Below are 20,685 nucleotides of genomic sequence, written 5' to 3'. Positions count from 1 at the left end.
TAGAAGGGTGAGTAAAGATGGAAGTGGGGAATAAATGGATAGTTATAGAGCCATGTGTACTAAATGAAGGCAAAAGAGTACAGAAGCCCCACAGAATCTATATTATTATTATTTTTATTATTATTATTATATTAACTCTAAATATGCAACATACACGGATGGGTTCTTGTAATCTATGTCCTGTAATCTACAAATTGTGACTTTAAAATATTCCGAATATTGGCCCTTTAAGAGGGAACAAGTGCACATGTGTTCATTCGTTTATCCTTTCTCATCTCGTCTTCAAATATCGCGGGACTTCGCGAAGAAGAAACCGAAGAGCCTGTGGTCGCCATTTTGGCTCAGGAGGCCCTTGGTCGCCAGAAGTAGGTGGATCGTACAGTTGAGCCAAAATGTCCGCAATTTCACTATAGTTTCCGGCTGTTTCATTTTTCCCTTGTCTCGTCTGGTCTATAAGCGATGGCGTCCGCCAGCGCGGGGAGCCGTGTGTCCTGCGGTAGAGATGTAAATTGTGTTCCCGAAGTGGCGGATACTCTGTCTGCCGTCGCTAAACTCGGGTAAGAGGCCCGTAAAGTCCGCGGTATGATTTAGCCATGATTATTGGCTCTGAATGCAGGGAAAGAGGTAGAAGTTCTCACAGCACCGTCACTACACGTGATGAACTTAGCCGTTTAGGAGCTTCTCGACAGCCTACATATAGCTTTCCACATTACTAACAGCAAGTCTACTTGAGTAGATTAACTTGCCTGCTTATGTATTAAAATGGTAATTTCTACCTTAAATGTGGCTGTAGTATATGCTGCGCATTTAAGGTGGAATGAAAATTTGGGTGCTGGAGACAAAGCTTAGCTTCGAGTGGGTGGTTTGAATGATCCTAGGCAAATGACCCATTTTCTTGACCTTCCATGTGAAAATACGTTGACACATTCTATACAGAAAGAATATTTAAAATTAAAATATAATTCAGTCTTTTGTCTATTTGCTCTATTTTTGAGCGCAATTTATTGGGACAGGTTCATTTTAATGTAAACTAAGCTGTGTGCATTAACATGTAGAAGATGTGCAAGTTAATTAATTTCCGTGGAAAAATCAATGTGTAATTTGATCAAGTGCGTCCAGACTTGCACACTAGTTAAGATGGACATCGTCGTCTGGTGATCTTATAAAGTCGCCCTCTGGTCATTGATTCAGTCCCTAAATCTCTTTTCCTAAAAATGATACAGTGATCTTCAGTATGGTCACATTCAATCCAGGTGGTGGGCTTGGTTCCTTGGTTTGTGACATAAGAAACCCTGGCTGTCTGAATCTGCTCATTTGTAAGTCTTTTAACACCAAATGCAAATTGAAACAAACTAAATGAAAATGTAAAAAAAAAAAAAAAAAACTACAGAACTACAACGTGACACTGTTCTTCCCATGGTCCAAACACGGGTTGGTAGGTGGATTTGCTGTGAAAGCCTGCGTTCCTGCCTTGCAACCAGTAATTTAGAGTCAGGCCTGGAGGATGATGTGGTTACAGAAAATGAATGAATGGACTATACACAAAAGATGTGACAACATTTTTTATTTTTAATTAATACATTTATTTATCTATTTATTTTTTATTTATTTAGACTGCTGTTTCTGTTTTTTCCAGTAATAAAAAAAATCCGCAATCAACAAACATTTTATTTTCTACTCAGAAAAATGCTAACACAGATTTTTCATTCAGTTCTTCCATTATCTGTAACCCTTATCCAGTTCAGGGTTGCAGTGGGTCTAGAGCCTGCCTGGAATCATTGGGCGCAAGGTGGGAATACACCCTGGAGGGGGCACCAGTCCTTATCAGCGAAGCACTCACACACTCACACCTACGGACACTTTTAGGTTGCCAATCCACCTACCAACATGTGTTTTTGGATGGTGAGAGGAAACCCACACAGACTCAGGGAGAGCACCACACCCGTCACCGACAGCCACCCGGAGGAAACCCATGTGGACACAGGGAGAACACACCACACTCCTCACAGTCACCTGGAGGAAAACCACGCAGACACGGAGAGAAAACACCACACTCCTCACAGACAGTCACCCAGAGGAAACCCACGCAGACACGGGGAGAACACACCATACTCCTCACAGACAGTCACCCAGAGGAAACCCACGCAGACACGGGGAGAACACACCATACTCCTCACAGACACAGGGAGAACACAGCACACTCCTCACAGACAGTCACCCAGAGCGGGAATCAAACTCTAACACAGATTTTAAACTCTCATTTTGAGGGAAAAAAGAAGCATGGAGAGTTTCACTCTCTCATACATGAGCTGAAACTTTAGAAAACAGTTACATGCCTACACTCGAATGTCAGAAACTCAGTTTGAATTTGACATTTTAAGGGGTGTCCACAAATATTGTGTATTCAGTCAGATGCAGAGGCCTGTGTTCAGTGTTTCTGCACAGTTTTGTGCTGAGACATGGATACAGCAAGCTGATTGGCTAGTTGTGGCCATGCCCATGACAGAGGCAAAAATGATTGGTTGGTTAGTTTTAGTTGCTGGTGAAAGTTTACAAAAATGGAATAGATGGCTAATAAAATAAAGTCACTTTTTCCCTTTCAAAAAAATACTGCTTTGAGACAGTGTTTGGAATACTACAGTTTTAAAGCAGAAATTCTCAAGCTTCACACTGACTGCCTATATCATTAATGATATGTCTTCTTGCATAAAAACAACACCACATGGATAAAATTAAATTATTAATGGAGAGTTTTTTTTTTTTTTTAAAGCACAAAGTTGCGTGATGCCCCTTAAATATTGGGGGGTAATATACATTTTCTTTCAATCTGAAAGTTTTTTTTTTTTTTTTTTTTACATTTTTATTCTAACTTCTCTGCTTCACAGATTTGATTTCTTGTGCATGCCATTGTTCCATCCACGGTTTCGAAGAGAATATGAACTGGACCCAGCTAAGGCCAGACCGGGAGCTCAAACACGCTCAGACCTGCTGCTCTGTGGAAGAGGTAGGAAAGCGTGAGAGATGTCACTGTTTGTGCTGACTTTAATATCTCTAAGTTTGTATAGTAACACTATCATTCTATTCTACATTGCAGTACAAAATTGGTACCATTCGAACAGGATAAGTTTTAAATGGGCAGATGGGGTAATGTTATTTTAGCACAGGAAGTCTGAAGTAGTACTGGGTGATATGACTATAAAGCAATATCACAATTCATTGAACATTTTACCTTGATTAGGATTAATGAAGAAATATATTCATTTTGTACATTTTGAGGCATGTACTGTAAATTTTTTCGCGTATTAAATTTGGGAATTTTTACTTATTTATTTTATTTTTAATCTTGCTGGGAGTTTGTCTGCCTCTTTTTAGCCATGCACTGTTCGTAGTTGGTGCCTTCGTACTTCAATACAATCTAGGGATGCATTGATGCCACTTTTTTTCCCTTCCAATACCGATATTTCATGTTCAACTCTCTGCCAATACGATCTATACTAAATAAGTGCCTATAAATCCAGATATTGCTATACTTATAGATTTTATTTTGTTAAAGCAGTGTTCTGTAATAAGCTTGAATAAACAATTTGGGCTTTGCGATACATGATATCAGATCGTGGAGGATAAGAATTTATCCATGATACACCATCACAGGGATGTCGTTGGATCGTGCTAATGCACATTCAGTACGCTGCAGTTCTTATAAGTTGTTTACATGCTGGGTACATATTACACATCAATGGGCAGACTCTCAGAACACAGATAATGTATGTCAGTACTCTAAAATTTATAACTACTGAATTCCATACATGAGATCTCTTCCTCGCAAAAAAAATAAAATAAAAATCTGAGGCACCACGAAACCTGAAGAGGCCACAAATGATACAAACACACACAAAGCATGCCTGCACTTTCATAGGTTGTCCCCTTCAAAACAAGACCAATCCACTCATTAGTAATCCTCATGTATGTGTAAAGAGTACTCTCAAAAATGGAAAAAAAAACTGTTCAGATAAAGTGCAACAAATAAAAATAATTATAATAATAATTAAAATATGTTCCTGTGGCTCTCTGCTATGGCCATGTAGCTTGGGCCCTCAGCTTTAACAACACGTCAGTCAAGTCTGTTGATCAATCAGGGTTGAAGCTCAACAAGCATTACTTAAAAAATTGCTTCTAGTTTATTACTCAAGGTTAGGGTATGTAATTTCAGGTCAAAAATGGAAAAAATACCTGGAGTGTTAAGAGGTTAAAAACCAGCATGAAAAAGAAGTCTTTATAAAAAAAAAAAAATCATGTATTTTTCTATATCGCCCACCCCCATGAACAAAATTTAATTCTTCATTAACAACACATACAACACAAAGTTTCAGAGCCATGAAAAATTGAAGCTATAGAGTAGAGGACAGATTAACCGGTAAAACTATGAAAAACAACAATATATTACATAGTGCTGAATGCACATTTCCCCAAATAACAAGTATTACCTGTAGGAGAACATGGTGCGCCACCCAACATGCTTTTACAGCCTTTATTCCAACTGAATTATAATTTTCCATTCCACCTTAAATTACGCAACACTGGCCATTTAAGGTGGAACGTAGCCGCAACTATGTGCTATTCTACTAATCTCCAGCTTCCACTGCAATGTGTAGACACTGCGCTATGTTTTCCCATTAATGACCATAAAGACATTTTACTTTTTTTTTTTTATTTTTTTATTTTTTTTTTTTTTGTAAATCTACACAAATAACAGCACAAACAATAACCACATCAAAGTAGTACTTCCGCATTTATCTGTGTTTTGAAGGAAATGCAAGTTGCATGTTTGGTTGGGGAGTTTGGGGTCATGTACTTTATCCTCAGTCGTGTAGTGTGTGTGATACCGTTTGGTCCGGGCCAAGGGAAACAAAGTCTACAAGGGGGGTGCGGTTTTTCACTAACTCATTGTGCAGGGGCAGGCATGACTGACTATTCCAGCAGTGTAGGTCAATTTATTTATACCAGAGAGCATTTGGTTTTATCTGAAGAGTTTCAATATAGCGGTGGTTTTGATTACCAGAGAGGTTTTCCAATTTTATTTCAGTTGTATGCAGGTTGTTCAGGCTTGAGATTATGGATTCTGTGACACCACTACAGATCAGTCAGCACTACCAGACAATCTATAGGGGAGCCAATAATTGTGTGCTTGTACTTATCAGAGTGGTAAAAAACAATAAATGAATTCCTGCACTGCAGCAAGAAGGTTCTTCTGTGAATAGAGTTGTTAATACAGGCTAGGAAAGGTTTCTGTCTGCTTGATCTATACCAAATCTGGTTTTGCTATTACAATATAGTCTTTAATCACTGCAATGTGTTGTTGTTGTTTTTTTTCCCCCCAGACTGGAACACACTCATAGTGGGAAAGCTCTCACCATGGATAGACACAGACTCCGAATTGACCACAGAGCGCAGGAATTCAGAGGCAGTAAGTAAAAAGTTTTATGTATCATATATATCAACTCTTGTACAACCCTGGAGTAAAATGCTGCCGTCATACTAAAGCCCTGGAGACACTACACGACTTTTAAAGTCAGTGCAGATTATAAACAAACTGGGCATCTCACAATTCAGTTTGTCAGTTTTTACGCAGACTGGAAACATATCTGGCACACACTACAGACCTAGGGATAATTCACTAAACAACCCCAAACTACCCAACCAAACACAAAACTCAGGTTTCCTGGGAGACAAATATGGACATACAACATGGTTATCGTTTGCGCTGCTATTTGTGTAGATCCAAAAAATAAAAATGTCTTTGGGTCGTGGATGGGAAAGCATAGTGCTGTCTCTACACACTGCAGAGCGAGCTCGAAATGAGAAGATAGAACATACTTGAGGCTACGTTCCACCTTAAATGGTTCCAAAACGTTAGCAGTAGCCATAGTGCTCCGTCATTTAAGGTGGAATGGTAAATTAGAATAGACTCTAACCGTGTGTTTTGTGGCTCACTGTGTTCTCCAGCAAGTAATACTGGTTATTTCGGGACATGTGCATCCAGCACTATGTAATGTATTGTAGCTTTTAGTAGTTTTAGCGTTTAATCGGTCCTCCACTGTAGAGCTCCGCTGCACACATCTGTGTTTACTTTCTGTGCTCTGTTCTCATTGGCTGTTGAAGGGATTCCTTCAGCCTTGAGTTGCTGAAGATTTTACACTACATTCAAAGTCAGGTTGAAAAAACTCAAACGTTTAATATGCTGCGACTGGTCTGAAAAGTGATTTGGAGGCAAAGATTTCCCTTGCACACTATGCGACTGCACAAGACTAGCAACTAGCACAGACTTGGCCTGACTGGAAAAGAGGAGTCATTGTCTGTGACAGAAATGTAAGAAATGGGCTGAATGAAATGACATCTACCTTTTAGAAAAGCCAAATGAATCCCAGCAGTAACACCTCAATAGAAGAGTACAAGGTTACAGTGGATTAAAGAGAAGCAGTAGTGGAGTGTGGGTGGTGTGAATGAAATTCAGAAATCTTTTTACACTAAAATACAAATGTTTGAATTTGCTTTTTTGTTATTAAAGTTGCCACAGTTATATTTCCTACACATACTAGAATATTAATAAATATTACATCATTTTAAGCTGGAATGTCAAATTTGAATTGAAAACTACCTCTTTGGGACTAATTAAGTGTTTAAATGTTTAAAAAGGAATGTTGACACCACTAAAAAGAGATAGAACATTTATTTCTGTCAAATGCTGATTTGAGTTGTTGGTCACCTCTAATCATTCGTTTGTAGACAGGTGTTTATTTATATATTATTTTTTAAAGCCGTTTTCTGTTGAGGTTATCATACTGTAGTTGTGATATTCAACAGCTTTCTTAAACAAGACATTTTATTTCTGTTTTGTATTGATTTGACTACCTTAAAATTAAAAGCATACCTTTTCATCAACTCTAATTTTGTTGCTGCCATAATTATTCTTCTTTTATTTAGAGTGTATCACAAAAAACCTCTTTGGCAGATGTAACTGACTTGCCTTAGGTAGTGGGATCATGCATTATTAACCCTTTTCCTGTTGTTTTTCATGTGAACTGCATCTAACAGGTATCAATATTGCTATGTACAAGACTTTGCTGTAGTTGAAAAGCCACATTCTTCCTCACCGCTTGAGCAGAGACGCTGCAGTTGTTTGGAGCAGATGTCTGAATGTCTGGTGTCTAACTGTGACCAGCTATTGGACTTGTTCCTAAACTTTAAGTAGCAAGACTTGCTTTTGTCAGTGTTTTGGATCAGCGCAGCACTCATAATTAACTCTGCATCCCTGCTTTAGGCGCTGGTACAGGAGCTGAATTTCTGTGCTTATCTGGGCCTTCCAGCCTTCATGATCCCCCTGAAGGGCCAGCAGTGTGCCAACTTGGCCCGTGTTCTGCTCAACCACATCCATACAGGACACCACTCTTCCATGGTGAGAGGACAGCTACCCAGGATCAAAAACTGTGTTCAAAGCTCAGTTAAAGCATCGCTAGTATACACTTCTAAACCAACAGGCATTCAGCATTTTAGTTATTTACGAACAGGATGATTTTAGTCTCAATTTGTTGTTTTAGTTCTGGATCAGAGTTCCCCTGCTGGCGCTTGAGGACACTCGAGAAGACCTCATTGAGAATGAGCCCCTGAATCAAATTGATGACAGCAACAATGAAGAGAAGACCTGGGGCTGGTGAGGAAACATTATATATTACAACATTTAGAGTGGAGATGAGACAGCAAGCAGTAGATTGAGTTATAGCTTTAGGTAAATGGTCACATGATATATAACTGGGTCTTTCATTAGCCTGTAGTACTCGGTCTCATCTTGACTGCGGAGGAGGAAAGTGAGCCCTTGTTATTGTAACATGAACTATCACATAGAGTGTTTGAGATTCCTAATAGCACTCCCATCTTGTGCAACTGAATATGCAGCTCATTAAATCTTAATTAGAACAGAGAAGCAGAAATGGCAAACAAAGTGTAGAATGTATGGCCAATGATTATTCTCTGAAATGTTTGTGAATATGCGCTTTATAGTCATTATATTATAAACAAAGTTATCTATTTAAAGTCATCCCAGATGCATATTTTTGGTAATATCTGAAGATTTTTGAATAAAAATAAATTTTTATTATTATTAATTATAATGCTTGCTGTTTTTGAATTTTTGACTAATGCCATTATTTCACTGTTAAATTTTGATTGAAAACAAGTTAAAATCTTGAAACACCTAACAGACAATTACCCTCACTTCCATGGTATCTTGGTATCTAACTGGTCAGGCCTTCAGGAGCTTGACAGAAGGCCTTTAATTTTAGATGTAGCTACCAGCATAACCAGAAGCCATCGCATTTTTTCTTCGAAATGGAACTCTTAATGTGACAGGGGGTAAAGGTAACTTCAAGTTTTCTGGCATGAATACTATGCCATATAAAATTAGAATATCATGAAAAAGTTTGAATTTATTCAGTGTTCATAAGAAATGTTATGAAATAAATGAATATGAACATGCAATATATTTTACTTGCTTCATAAATTTAGCATGAGCAAAACATGTTCCTAATCTATTTCTCCTCTGATACTCCATTAGGTGGCATTCATTCAGGACCCTCTGTGACTACAATAAAAGGATTTGTCTTGGTGAGCTTATCGTTTGAACAGAAATTTGATTATTGTTCATGTTTAAAGTCTAGCTACATTTTAATATAAATAATGTTTAAGTCTGAAATTCAATTTCTTCCATCTTCCTAAAGCTATTGAGGTTGGTGCGGACGTGCCCTCTGACACTGTCATTGACAAGTGGCTTGGGGAACCAATCAAAGCTGCCATTCTTCCCACTAGCATATTTCTGACCAATAAGAAGGGATTTCCAGTCCTCTCAAAAGCACATCAACGAATAATATTCCGCCTGTTCAAGGTAGGCACTCAAGGACTTGAATCTGAGAAGTATGTTTTGTTAAACATTCACAAGATATTTCAATGCACTTCTTGTGGGAAACAATCATCAGTAGTTAAAAATTGTTTCTATTAAAAGATGAATTTGGGCTGGTGCTAGACTAGTGAAAAATAACTCCATAAAGATCATTGTAAGCATACAATAGCTGGTAGAATGCACTTCTATATACACTGATCAGACATAATATTATGACCACCTGCTTGTTTCTACGCTCACAGTCCATCCTCTCATCTCCAGAGACCATACAGCAGCACTTCGTAGTTCTACAATTACAGAGTGTAGTCCATTTGTTTATTGCACACTTTGTTTTCAAACTGTTGTTCAATGATCTACATGGGGGACCAATGAGATAGGTGTGTGACAGTCTTCAGAAGCACTGCTGTGTCTGTTCCACTCGTACCAGAACAACACACAAACACACCAACACCACACACACACACTAAACACTGAGCGCTGAGATTGATCTACCACTTCATAAGTGGTCTGTGATTGTCCTCTGTAGGATCTGATCATTAAAGAACAGGGTGAAACTGGGCAAACAATGTATGAGGAGCAACAAGTTGACTACAGTCTGTAATTGTATGGTCAATGGAGCTGAGAGAATGAACTTAGAGCGTAAAAAAGGAAGGTGGTTGGTCATTGTAAGTGTAATGAATTTTTACAAATTGTTTCATTCTGGAACTTAATTTTTTTCTCTTGTGCATTAGTATTTACGAATCAGAGAAAAGAAAAGGAAAATTGTTTATTGTTTGTGTTTTAATGCAATGCTAGTAACATGAAGTGTGCTAAAATCCCTTGAAATTTTGTCAGCTTTCTGTCATTTCAAATGAATTGGTAATTTAAAAGAAATAGCCCAGTGTTAATAAAGTAATTTCTTCTTGTCCCTGCCAGCTGGAGGCTCAGTTCATATTTACAGGGACAAGTCGCCACAGTGAGAAAGACTTCCGCTCCTATCTGCAGTACCTGGAGTACCTCAACCAGAACCGTCCAGCGCCCAACGCATACGAGCTGTTTGCCAAGGGCTATGAGGACTACCTACAGTCTCCATTACAAGTAGGTGCATTAAACTGAAACGGACATGAAAACTGTCTAAATTCTGGTTCTAAAGTATAGGCGTTTTCTTATAAACAAAGGGTGAGTAAAGCTTTGTTCCAGCAAAGCAGGAGTACACCCAGTCATTTGTTTTGATGATTTAGACCTGTTGATTTAAACAATTCAGATGCACTCTTGATGGCATTTGTGGAGCAGATATGACACGCTGTTAAAAAAATATACAATTCTGACAAAAAGAAACTATGTTCAAAAATGAAAGGCCTTGGTGGTTTAAGCTGTTTTATTTAAAATTAATCTCTTTCTGCTGACCTCCTATGTGGTTATTCCACCAATAGGATGAAATGAACACACACGCACACACTTTAATTTCCACTGGTTTTAATAAGCCGATAGAGGAATCACTAGGTTTGCATGTTCAGGCTGTGGGGTTTGTATTTATTTTTAATAGAGTAACTGTAATTAGTTACTCAAAAAAAACACATTCGTGTAACTATTCATGTGTTTTGTTTCTTTCTGACACCGGCAAAAGAAATATCTATGAATTATCAGCTTTAATCATCTGCATTCCTAAAATATCAAACGAACATTACTGCAATTCCAACAAATTTAAACTGGACCATAATGAGAGCTGAGATGTTTAAAATGTCAGGGATATGTGCGGTTACTGACCTGTACATAAACAACAAAAGCTTGCAGTGATTTCACTGAGTTTTAAAGGTTTTTTTAAATTGTGATTATTCAGTAATTATTTTCTACATATTTCAATAGTGTGTCCTGTAATAAAAATCCTGTTTTTGTGTTTATTTAAATGTTATATTTATTCATTTACACAGTTCACATTAGGTGTTTATACTTTATCTTCAGGCTAAAGGTTCACTTGTTTTCCTCTACTTTTATTTTCTTTTGGTATTCTGGCCATGATGGTGGGGTTTTCTTTTGTGTGTGTGTCTGTCTGTGACTGGCACATGAGCGTGAAATTATAAAGCTCACAGATGAATGCTTTTTTTATTACGGTATTACTACAGTATGAAATGAACTTGAATCAGCAGTGATTGAAACTACTAAGCTAATATCGGTCAGACAGTTCATTAGCTGGACTCTTGCCTGTACACTTCAACAAGCAGCTTGTGGGTCTTTGTAATGTCACATTTTTATGTTATCTGATTATTCTCATTTAGTGTTTTATGTCTGATTCCAGCCTCTAATGGACAATTTGGAGTCGCAGACGTATGAGGTCTTTGAGAAAGACCCCATTAAATATTCGCAATACCAACAGGTGAGTGGAAAGTAGAGAAAAGGGGCTCAGCTGCTGTGGTGTTCCTTTTGTGTGTTTCAGTTCACATACATCACACCTGTGAAATGTGTTTTAGTTTGTTGTATTGCATTTGGTGCTGTTGTATTATAACGCTCCACTGATTTGAGTAATTCATCTCTCCCTCCAGGCGGTGTATAAATGCCTGCTAGATAGAGTTCCAGAGGAGCAAAAAGAAACTAATGTACAGTAAGTGTTCTCACATTCAGGTTTACGCTTCTGCTGCCAGGAATTTCTACTTCACTGCAGAGCTTTATTTATTGGTGAAGCCCACCTGAGACGAAAGCTTAATGTGTTAATACATCCCATAACAATAGCCATATAATTTAGAAGTTTCTACATGAACATCCACTTTTTCCAGCAAGTCTTTTCAAGTACAATTTCTTTGTTTGCGTGCTACAATCTAACCATATACTTTGTGTCATTGAAGTGGGTCACTTTACCAGCCTGCAACTTACCATGGCAGATTCTGCAGGGTATATTTTAGGCCTGTTTCTTCTTCATATTTATCTGATAACCACAAGTAGTCTGAAATTCTGCTTTTATTAATACCATTCACTAGGGCTGAACAGTCTGGTTCTGGAAGTATAAAGTGGGATTGTAAGGAATTTAAATTTTACCCATTATATTTTATCCAGCCAGTGTAGATTTAACATGACTTGGCACAGGGTTTGCTAATAGATGGACTGCAATCTGGGTCTGTGCTCTGTCCTATCCAGGTTTTGGACCAATAAATGATAAAATATTGAGAAGTATTTAATTTTGAACACAGTGTTTATTTTAACTTTATAAACTTTCTAGCCATTACGGAACAGGTTTAGCAGTCCAGGAAACTTGCAGTGCAATTAAAAACAGAAATGTTTTAAATAAGATACCAAACACAGGTTGATATATGAATGGAGTTCTCATAATGCTCAACATAGTTTGTTTATAGATAAACTCTTAAGCAAAAAGAGCCAGTCAGCCTGTGAGAAGGAGGTTGTAAGGAAGTTTTGATTATGTCATACCACACGGGCTGTTCTCTTTTCCCTACCGTCATATATGGGTCTGATGCTGGGAATGGATTGGATACCAAAAAACTGTTGTCAAATCAGCCTTAATTTGTGTAGTGGGCAGTGTGTGTGTGTGTGCGCATGCGCATACTGCTACTGATTAAATGCAGTCTCCCTGCTGTTTCAGTTGACCCAGTGACGTGATGCCACACAACTTTAACCAGACACTAAAGAAGACTTTTAGCAAATTACATAGATAGGATCTGCTCCAAATATATAATGAACAGTTAAAGCAATTAACAGTACCATGTCTGATACGACTGTTAGATGTGGTGATTGATGGAAAAGGCATACACCAGTGAGTGGAATGAAAAATAGCCAAGGAATGGACACTATTTAACAGTGTCAAGGAGTTCTTTAAGTGGTCCTGATTAGTGGCAATTTGGATATTTTCTTTGAGTGATGTTAAATGCTCTGTTCTCAAAGGAGAACGATGTGACTATTTACAGCTCAGCACCGTTCAAGATAATTATCTCTGCTTGGCTAATTTTAAGTTTTTTTTTTTTTTTTTGCTTTAAATTAACCAGGAACAAAAATTACCTGAAATGTAGGCGTTGAATGTCAAGTTGTTTGACACACAAAAAAAAGCCCAATATCCATGAACGGGATCCGTCTCCAGTCTGTTTGAAGCCAACAGGAAGTGCCACCAGGGGGTGACAAAGCTGTTTTCTCGCATTACTCGCATATGCCCAGTGGATTTAATTGAAATCCAAAACCATTCATGTCAGAATTTGCAAGCTTTTTGATAGAGAAGCGAATTGGACGATTGATTCTAGGTTTTCGAGCTTTTGTAGTCCCAGGAGCCTGCTATGTTTGTACAAAATCAACGTCAGCTTAACATGATATGAGATATGAGTGTAACAACAAAGCTGCCTGGCTGGCAGTGAGCTTTTTGAAGGAGCTACTGGTGGTTTATGCATTTAACAAATTACTGTTGCCTTGGGGAGCCTTCATTAATGGTATTGCAAGTTTTGTTTTATATTTGTATTGAACTGATGCTTCTAACTGAATAGTCAGTTACATCATGTCTTACTCTGCTGAATTTTGAACACTTTGCATTCTTGTGCTAGTGAAAATGTATGATAAATTATTATTGATTTTCTTTGGTGGACGTGCTCCAGGAGACTCCTCTCCGTTCCCAGGGATGAATGGTTATTTATTTGTCAAGCCTACAGGTTTTTTTTTTTTTTGTTGACATTATACATAATGGTTTTTCAAGAAGTTAATTAGAAGTTTCTAGGGTGTTAATGAGGCATCTCTGACATGCTTTGACTTTACTTTTGATCAGGCAACTAACCCCCAACTGATAACAGCTAATGTTACTTTGAATAGTGCTTACTATTACATTTAATTAATTGCTAATGTAAATCAATTTGCCTGTGTGACTGCCTTGAGCCCCGCAGTGTTGCAGAGCCAATATGATGTTATTGGTTAATACACTGTATATTGTGCAGGTATTCCTTTTGACTAGGAACAAATCATGTGTTTTGGCAGGGTGCTGATGGTGCTAGGAGCTGGACGCGGCCCTCTGGTTAATGCTTCACTACGTGCCGCCAAGCAAGCAGACAGGAAGCTGCGTGTGTATGCTGTGGAGAAGAATCCCAATGCTGTCATCACGTATGTGTATTTTCCTAATTTATTCATAATCAAATTTAAAAGTCATCGTTTAAAAGGTTCTGGGATTTATCTCTTATTACTATTTATTTCAGCCTGGAGAACTGGAAGTTTGAGGAATGGGGAGATCAGGTGACTGTGGTGTCATGTGATATGCGGGAGTGGGCAGCCCCGGAGAAAGCTGACATCCTCGTCAGTGAGCTTTTAGGGTCCTTTGGCGACAACGAGCTCTCACCCGAGTGCCTTGATGGAGCACAGCACTTTCTCAAAGGTACAAGGATATACGGATATTTTTGCTCTAAACACTGCACAAAAACGCCATTCTGTTTAACATTCAATCTACACACACACGCTGGTGATAAGCGGAAGCCAAACACACACTGTACTCTCAAGCAGGAACGACCATCCACCTGGAGCACTGCATTGGGCACTAGGAAGATAGTGAGACAATCCATATCTGGGCACACAAATACAGACATTCATTCATATGCACACTCATTCACACAAACCAGGACAGTTTAGAGGAGCCAGTTCACCTAACCCCTGTTTTGGACTGTGGGAAGAAACTGGAGACCCTGGAGGAAACCCATGCAGACATAGAGACCATGGAAACTCCACCCAGATGGAACTTTATCTCAAGATTCCAGCGCTGAGATACAAACATGCAAACCACCGAGCTACTGTGCCACCCTTTTATTAACCTGCCTTAATTTTACGTTAATCAATCTATGGCTTGGGCGATAATGTAAATTTATACAAACAATCTTTAGAATTATTGCAATATACAATAATGAGTCAAGTGAGCATTTTATCGCAGCTTATGTAAGTGGTTTGCACAGCAGACGTGGTAACCAGCAGCATATGCCACACAACAGTTTTCTGTATTAATCAGTGGAGCGTTTCACACTGTCCGCACTTGTCACTATGATGGTAACGTGTACACTGTACATTAGCTGCAGGTTAATAGTTATATTGTGTTCTTTTAGATCAGAGGTGCCATATCATTTCAGCAAAAGCTTTTTATTTTATTTTTTTTTTATTTTTTTTATTTTTTTTTTTTTTTAAATGGGACCAATATTCAAGCAGGCTTCCAAGTGACCATCACCAATATTTGGATCTAAGTATTTTCATGTCGGAAAGGCTGATTCACATTATTTATATGAGCCTCAATTATCCAGTGTGCACATAACAATGGAATGGCAGATGATTGCTAAATTCTGAACATATTCTGTTATATAAGTAGGACTTTGTTACAAACAAAGTCAGTGGTTAAAAGGTACATGGAGGTAATGACCTTCAAAAAAAAAATCACGTAGACGATTATTTATTTAATTTTACTGGTTCAAATTAATGCAATGTTCCATAACATCCTCTACCAGCCATGGCTTCTAAGGCTATTGTTTGTGGTTTGAACTTTCTAAAAGTTATTGGTTGTAAGTTTGCAAGACAAATTATAAACATGCTCTACATGTTTGAAAACGTTCATAGCATTTACATCAGTTTGTTGCATTTTCCAGATGATGGAGTGAGCATTCCCTGTTCCTACACCTCATTTCTGGCACCTTTATCCTCATCTAAGCTCTATAATGAAGTGCGAAGCTGCCGGGAGAGGGACAAGGACCCCGAGTGCCACTTTGAGACGCCGTATGTTGTGAGGCTACACAACTTCCACCAGCTTGCTGACCCTAAACCCTGCTTTACCTTTGTGCACCCCACCTCAGGTGAAGTACCCCATTCCAACCTTTCTGCAGATACATCTATGAAATAAACCCTTCTAATTTTCTTTAGAGTTATTAATAAGCTTCTAAATTTGTTCACTACTGATATAATGTACTCTGAGAACTCATGTCTCACCCAAGGCTTAATTCTCTTTTGTCTTTTCCTATCACAGATATGAACAATAACAGATATCAGTGTCTGCGCTTCACTGTGGGCTGTAACTCGGTGCTTCACGGTTTCGCTGGATATTTCGAGACCACACTATACAAAGACGTCATGCTTAGTAAGTCTCAGACTTTATGGCATAGCAGCAAAGACCGTGGCTGTGGAAGCATCAATTCAAAGTTTGTTTCTTGTTTCAGGTATAAGACCAGAGACGCACTCCCCAGGAATGTTCTCCTGGTTCCCCATCCTCTTCCCTCTCAAAGTAAGTTCTGTTAGCGTGGGCTAAGGTACAGTCACATCAGTACCTTACTGCAAAATAGGGGCTACCACTACATTTACGCTGCTCTGGCACAGCAACTGACCTGAGCGCATATACCCACTTTAGCATGCTGCATGTGGGCATAATAAAGTTGTTCTCCAATTGAAGTTGACTCATCCAAATGAATTCATGCCCTTTTGAGTCCATTTTGAACTCTGAAAGACTGGTCTTTCATCTAATTGGATGGATGCATTATGTTTGCTCTGCTCAACTTTTTAGCTGCTCCGTCTACCCCCATTCAGTCTCACTTCATGAGTGCAGCTGATGACTCCCATTTAAAAACAAAGCTGCGTAAATGCACCACAAGTTTGGCTTGACATGAGGTCTGCCACAGAACCAATCAGAGTTACTTTTATATTTACGTTACTCGCCTCAATAAATGCAATGTATTCAGTGCAACTCTCTTGGAATTGGAGGAATCCAATCTCTTGGGTCTCCTCAGCAGGAGTCTCCTTTTTCAGTCCCTGCTCGGTTATGGCTCCAACCAAGTTGTGTAGGTACTAAATCGTGTAAACTAAGAGACCTGTCAAGCACCACGAAATGCAGAGCTTCAACACAAACTTTCATTCATTTATTCATTGTCTGAAACCGCTTATTCAATTCAGGATCGTGGTGGGTCCTGAGCCTACCCAGAAGCACTGGGCGCAAGGTGGGAACACACCCTAGAGGGGGCGCCAGTCCTTCATAGGGCGACACACACATTCACTCACACACTCACACCTATGGACACTTTGGAGGCACCAATCCACCTACAAATGTGTTTTTTGGAACGTGGGAGAAAACCAGAGCACCTGGAGGAAACCCACGCAGACACGGGGAGAACACACCACACTCCTCACAGAGGAGCTCTCTGGAGCTGTGTGACTGCAACACTATCTGCCGCGCCACCATGCCGCCCCAGCATAAACTTGCTGCTTGTAAAATCTCTGAAGTTACTGCAGGTTTCACATTTATATTTATTTCGCAACGGCAGCTCATAACATAACCTTGAGGGGTTTTGAAGAGGTTCACCCATTGGGCCAATGGCCGCCGAAAATCTCCAGCAAAGCCCGAAGGTACAACAAGGAAAACTGCTCCATGAAAACTAGGGCACAGAACCGTGTTCAGTCCAAAAAAAAAAAAAAAAGCAACACACAAATACATAACAAGTAAACAGCGTCTAAATTAACAGCCAGCTTTGGTGTTTTCCAAAGCCTGTAGTTCCCGTCAGAGACAGATTTGCGACGCGACCGGCTCCATTTTGCGGAGGAGCTGTGCTAGTGGAAAAGCAACACGGTAAAAGTGAGCTGGTCCCACGCAGTGGAAAAGCACAAATAGACTAAGGTTTTGTCACGGACTGCCCCTTAGCGCTGCAGGAGCATCCAAACCCAGGCTAGCCTCAGGGTTTTTTCACATAGATTCTTGCAAACATTATTACTCCACTCACTGTCTCACTGTTTACGCTGTCATGGTGATGCCGCTGTTTATCATTTTGTGATTAGACCTTGCAGTTCTGACTAAGCAGCATATAGGAAACTTTTAAATATATATAGTATATAACATGGCATATCTTCAAGATTAACATACATTGTCCTATACTTAGAAAAACAATTAGAAATAAATTGTATAGTTTATAGACTACCTTGACAGTATGTTTCTCCCATTTGAAGCACTTTAGTATTCAAAGAATATAAATAATCCTTGACAGAGTGCAGAGAAAGGGGTTTGTTTTGAATCAAAGAAATTTGGTTCCTGACTTATCTGCATTTGAGTGTTTGATAAAGTCACAGCTCCATCAGCGTTCTGGAGAGGTTTGAAAATGGCTACAATAATATTATATTAAAATATAATGTTGTTAATATGTATTTGTTCTAATGTTGCTGCGTGTGTGAAGAAATTAGGTTTCACTGCCCAGATTAATGGATTCATATTTCAAGACATCGGAGCTCAGAATTTGTACTGGTCTTTTCTGTACAGGTTTGTAAATGAAGCTGATTGTTTTTTTGTTTTGTTTTTTCATTGTAGCAGCCCATCCCCTTGTCTGGAGGAGATGACGTGTGCGTGAGGTTCTGGAGGTGCAACAATGGGAAGAAGGTGTGGTACGAGTGGGCTGTCACTGAGCCCATTTGCTCTGCCATCCACAACCCCGCAGGACGATCCTACACAATCGGCTTATAGGGAAGCACACATGCAGCTACGTTTTTGTCTGTTTTTTAATACATCGTTCTGATTTGCAGTGAAGGATATAGAACCTATTTAACTGAACATTTGTGACGCATACTGACATGCACTTGGATATGAATATGTCTGTGCACTCCTGGGTTCACAGCTTGGGTCAGTTAATTTTTATACTTGTTTACAAGCTGGATGTCAGACCTAACATCTGAGAATACCCATTATATTAACAAGAAGCTTCCTACTCCTCATTCCACTTAACATGGCAAACCACTCTGACTCATGTAGTTCTGATATAAAAGGTATATCCTTAAAAGGCCTCATTTCAAGAACTGTAGCAGTGAGTCACACATCTTGACAGACAGTGTAAAAGAACTTGGTCAGTGGGACCCTGAGCCTGCTGGGCCCACACATTTTCATGTTCACTATCACTCCTCTGTGCACTTAAGTGCCATTCAGTTAGGTCATTTGAACAGTGTGTGGTCCCTAACCAGAGCAGATAATTACTGTATATCTGCTAGTATAGCAAAATTCCCTTTTTCATACTGCGTTTTAGGGTTGTTGTTGTTTTTTTTGTTTGTTTGTTTTTTTCCCCCTGCTGAACTGCCAGATAACGTGAATTAAAACATGACAAATTCCTAAACATGGCTTGTGTTGTCATTGGTAAGATTATTTAATGATCACCAAATGTTGAGAAAATGTGTAAAGCTGATGATTATCAGGCCAATAACAGCAGAATACTCTCGATTTGATATCAAAGAGAAAGGTGGGTGGGTGTGGGGGTAGTATCAGAACATTCTTTAAAGTTTCTAATATTTTGGAGAATGTTTCAATGTTTGGAGATATAGGCCCTTGTTAATACAAGTTCAAACCTTTAAATCTGATCATAAAACGAGTGCAAGCAAATTTCAGATTAATGAATGTGCTGCTGCTTTAGAAACTGGAGATTTCAAGTGAACTTATTTATATGTAATTTCCTTACTCTGCCTGTGAGGCCTGTGGTGTATGCTTGCCACTTCTGTTGGTAAGTAACCTGAAGGAAGCGTATTTATTATTATTTTGGACAAAAGATTTGTCACTTTATTTTACTCAAACCCAAATTGACAGTCTGTAAACCCTTTAAAGCAGTAAGGTAGTAGGTAACCACATATTACAGTATGTGTTATGTTTGTGTTGTTGGATGTTAGAGATAATATGAAATATTATGAGTCATGCAATGTAACAGACCATCATCCAGTCTGTGGTTGGTAAACTGCATGATTAGAATGATTCCTTTCAATAAATGGTGGATCAGAAACAGTAGTGCTGTTGGAGTTTTCAAATCCCTTGTCATCAATGCTGACAGCAGTCCAACAACCTGTAATATCCAACCAACAGTGTCTTATGACTATTGATGAAGGACTAAAGGATGACTAACAAACTGCAGCAACAGATGGAGCTACTGTCTCTGACTTTACATCTTCAAGATGGAACAAGATAGGAATGTCTAATAGTTGTCCTAGTTAGTGAATACAGTGTATTCTAATAAGGAATTGCCTGTCTGGTGTTGCTTTGGGAGGCATCTTAAAGGAGCGGAATTCACTGTTTTTGCAAACTTCTAAAAATGATGGGCCAACTTTCTTGGGGTTTAATAAACTAAGGCAAATCATTGGACACTTCAGTCTACATAAAAAGATTTGGAAGAAAATGTGGACTATATATGTTTAGATATTTTTACGATGAATGTTTTGCCCATTGCCAACTAGCCCAGGAAGAGGAGATAACAGCAGACGAGCAGTTCATCAAGGCCGGGTCTCATCAACCTCTCAGGCCTTATCAGGGACTTGCAGGCAGCAACTATGTGTGTAACATGTTTATATGAATGACTCCATGATAAACATTCTTTGACATATACTCTAAAGATCTGATCCCCGTTTCTCTCGTTCTCACTTTCTCAGGCTACCTATCTCGCCTGTTTGCCTGGTTCCGTGTCATTGCTTTGCAATGGTCATGATGTAACCTACTATAAAAAGGTGCCAAGTCAAGATACAATATATTAAATTAAGGTGTTGAAACAACAGTGACAAGATATTTCAAGGTCTCTGGATCTGTACTGGAATTTACAAATCACATTTAGAATTGATGCCTACAACACAATCCTAAAATAATGAGACACGTAACTCTCACACTCTTTGGATATATACTTTCTTCCAAAAAATATCCAGTCTTTGCGAGCAAACAGCGCTCTAGGGCACCATGTTGCATCCAAATTTATTAGAGAATTTTTAAAAAGAACATTTCTCAATGCAAACATTGAAAAAGAATCATAGTTCATGTTAAATAA

At 38.8% G+C, this 20,685-nt stretch overlaps 1 protein-coding gene across 1 annotated transcript; it reads left to right on the top strand.

Moving 5' to 3' along the window:
* Positions 1–346: 346 nt before the first annotated feature.
* prmt5 (protein arginine methyltransferase 5) lies at positions 347–18,989 on the top strand. The gene is made up of 16 exons (XM_066681177.1): positions 347–557; positions 2,886–3,004; positions 5,379–5,464; positions 7,319–7,453; positions 7,596–7,708; positions 8,609–8,658; positions 8,772–8,935; positions 9,866–10,027; positions 11,226–11,303; positions 11,470–11,528; positions 13,886–14,008; positions 14,101–14,276; positions 15,523–15,726; positions 15,897–16,007; positions 16,087–16,151; positions 18,213–18,989. The coding sequence occupies exons 1-16, from the start codon at positions 460–462 to the stop codon at positions 18,363–18,365; spliced, it is 1,896 nt and encodes a 631-aa protein (XP_066537274.1). The 5' UTR covers positions 347–459; the 3' UTR covers positions 18,366–18,989.
* Positions 18,990–20,685: the final 1,696 nt, after the last annotated feature.

The sequence above is a fragment of the Hoplias malabaricus genome, chromosome 9 (assembly GCF_029633855.1).
Source record: "Hoplias malabaricus isolate fHopMal1 chromosome 9, fHopMal1.hap1, whole genome shotgun sequence".
Lineage (NCBI taxonomy): Eukaryota > Metazoa > Chordata > Actinopteri > Characiformes > Erythrinidae > Hoplias > Hoplias malabaricus.
This window is presented reverse-complemented; position numbering and strand designations above follow the sequence as displayed.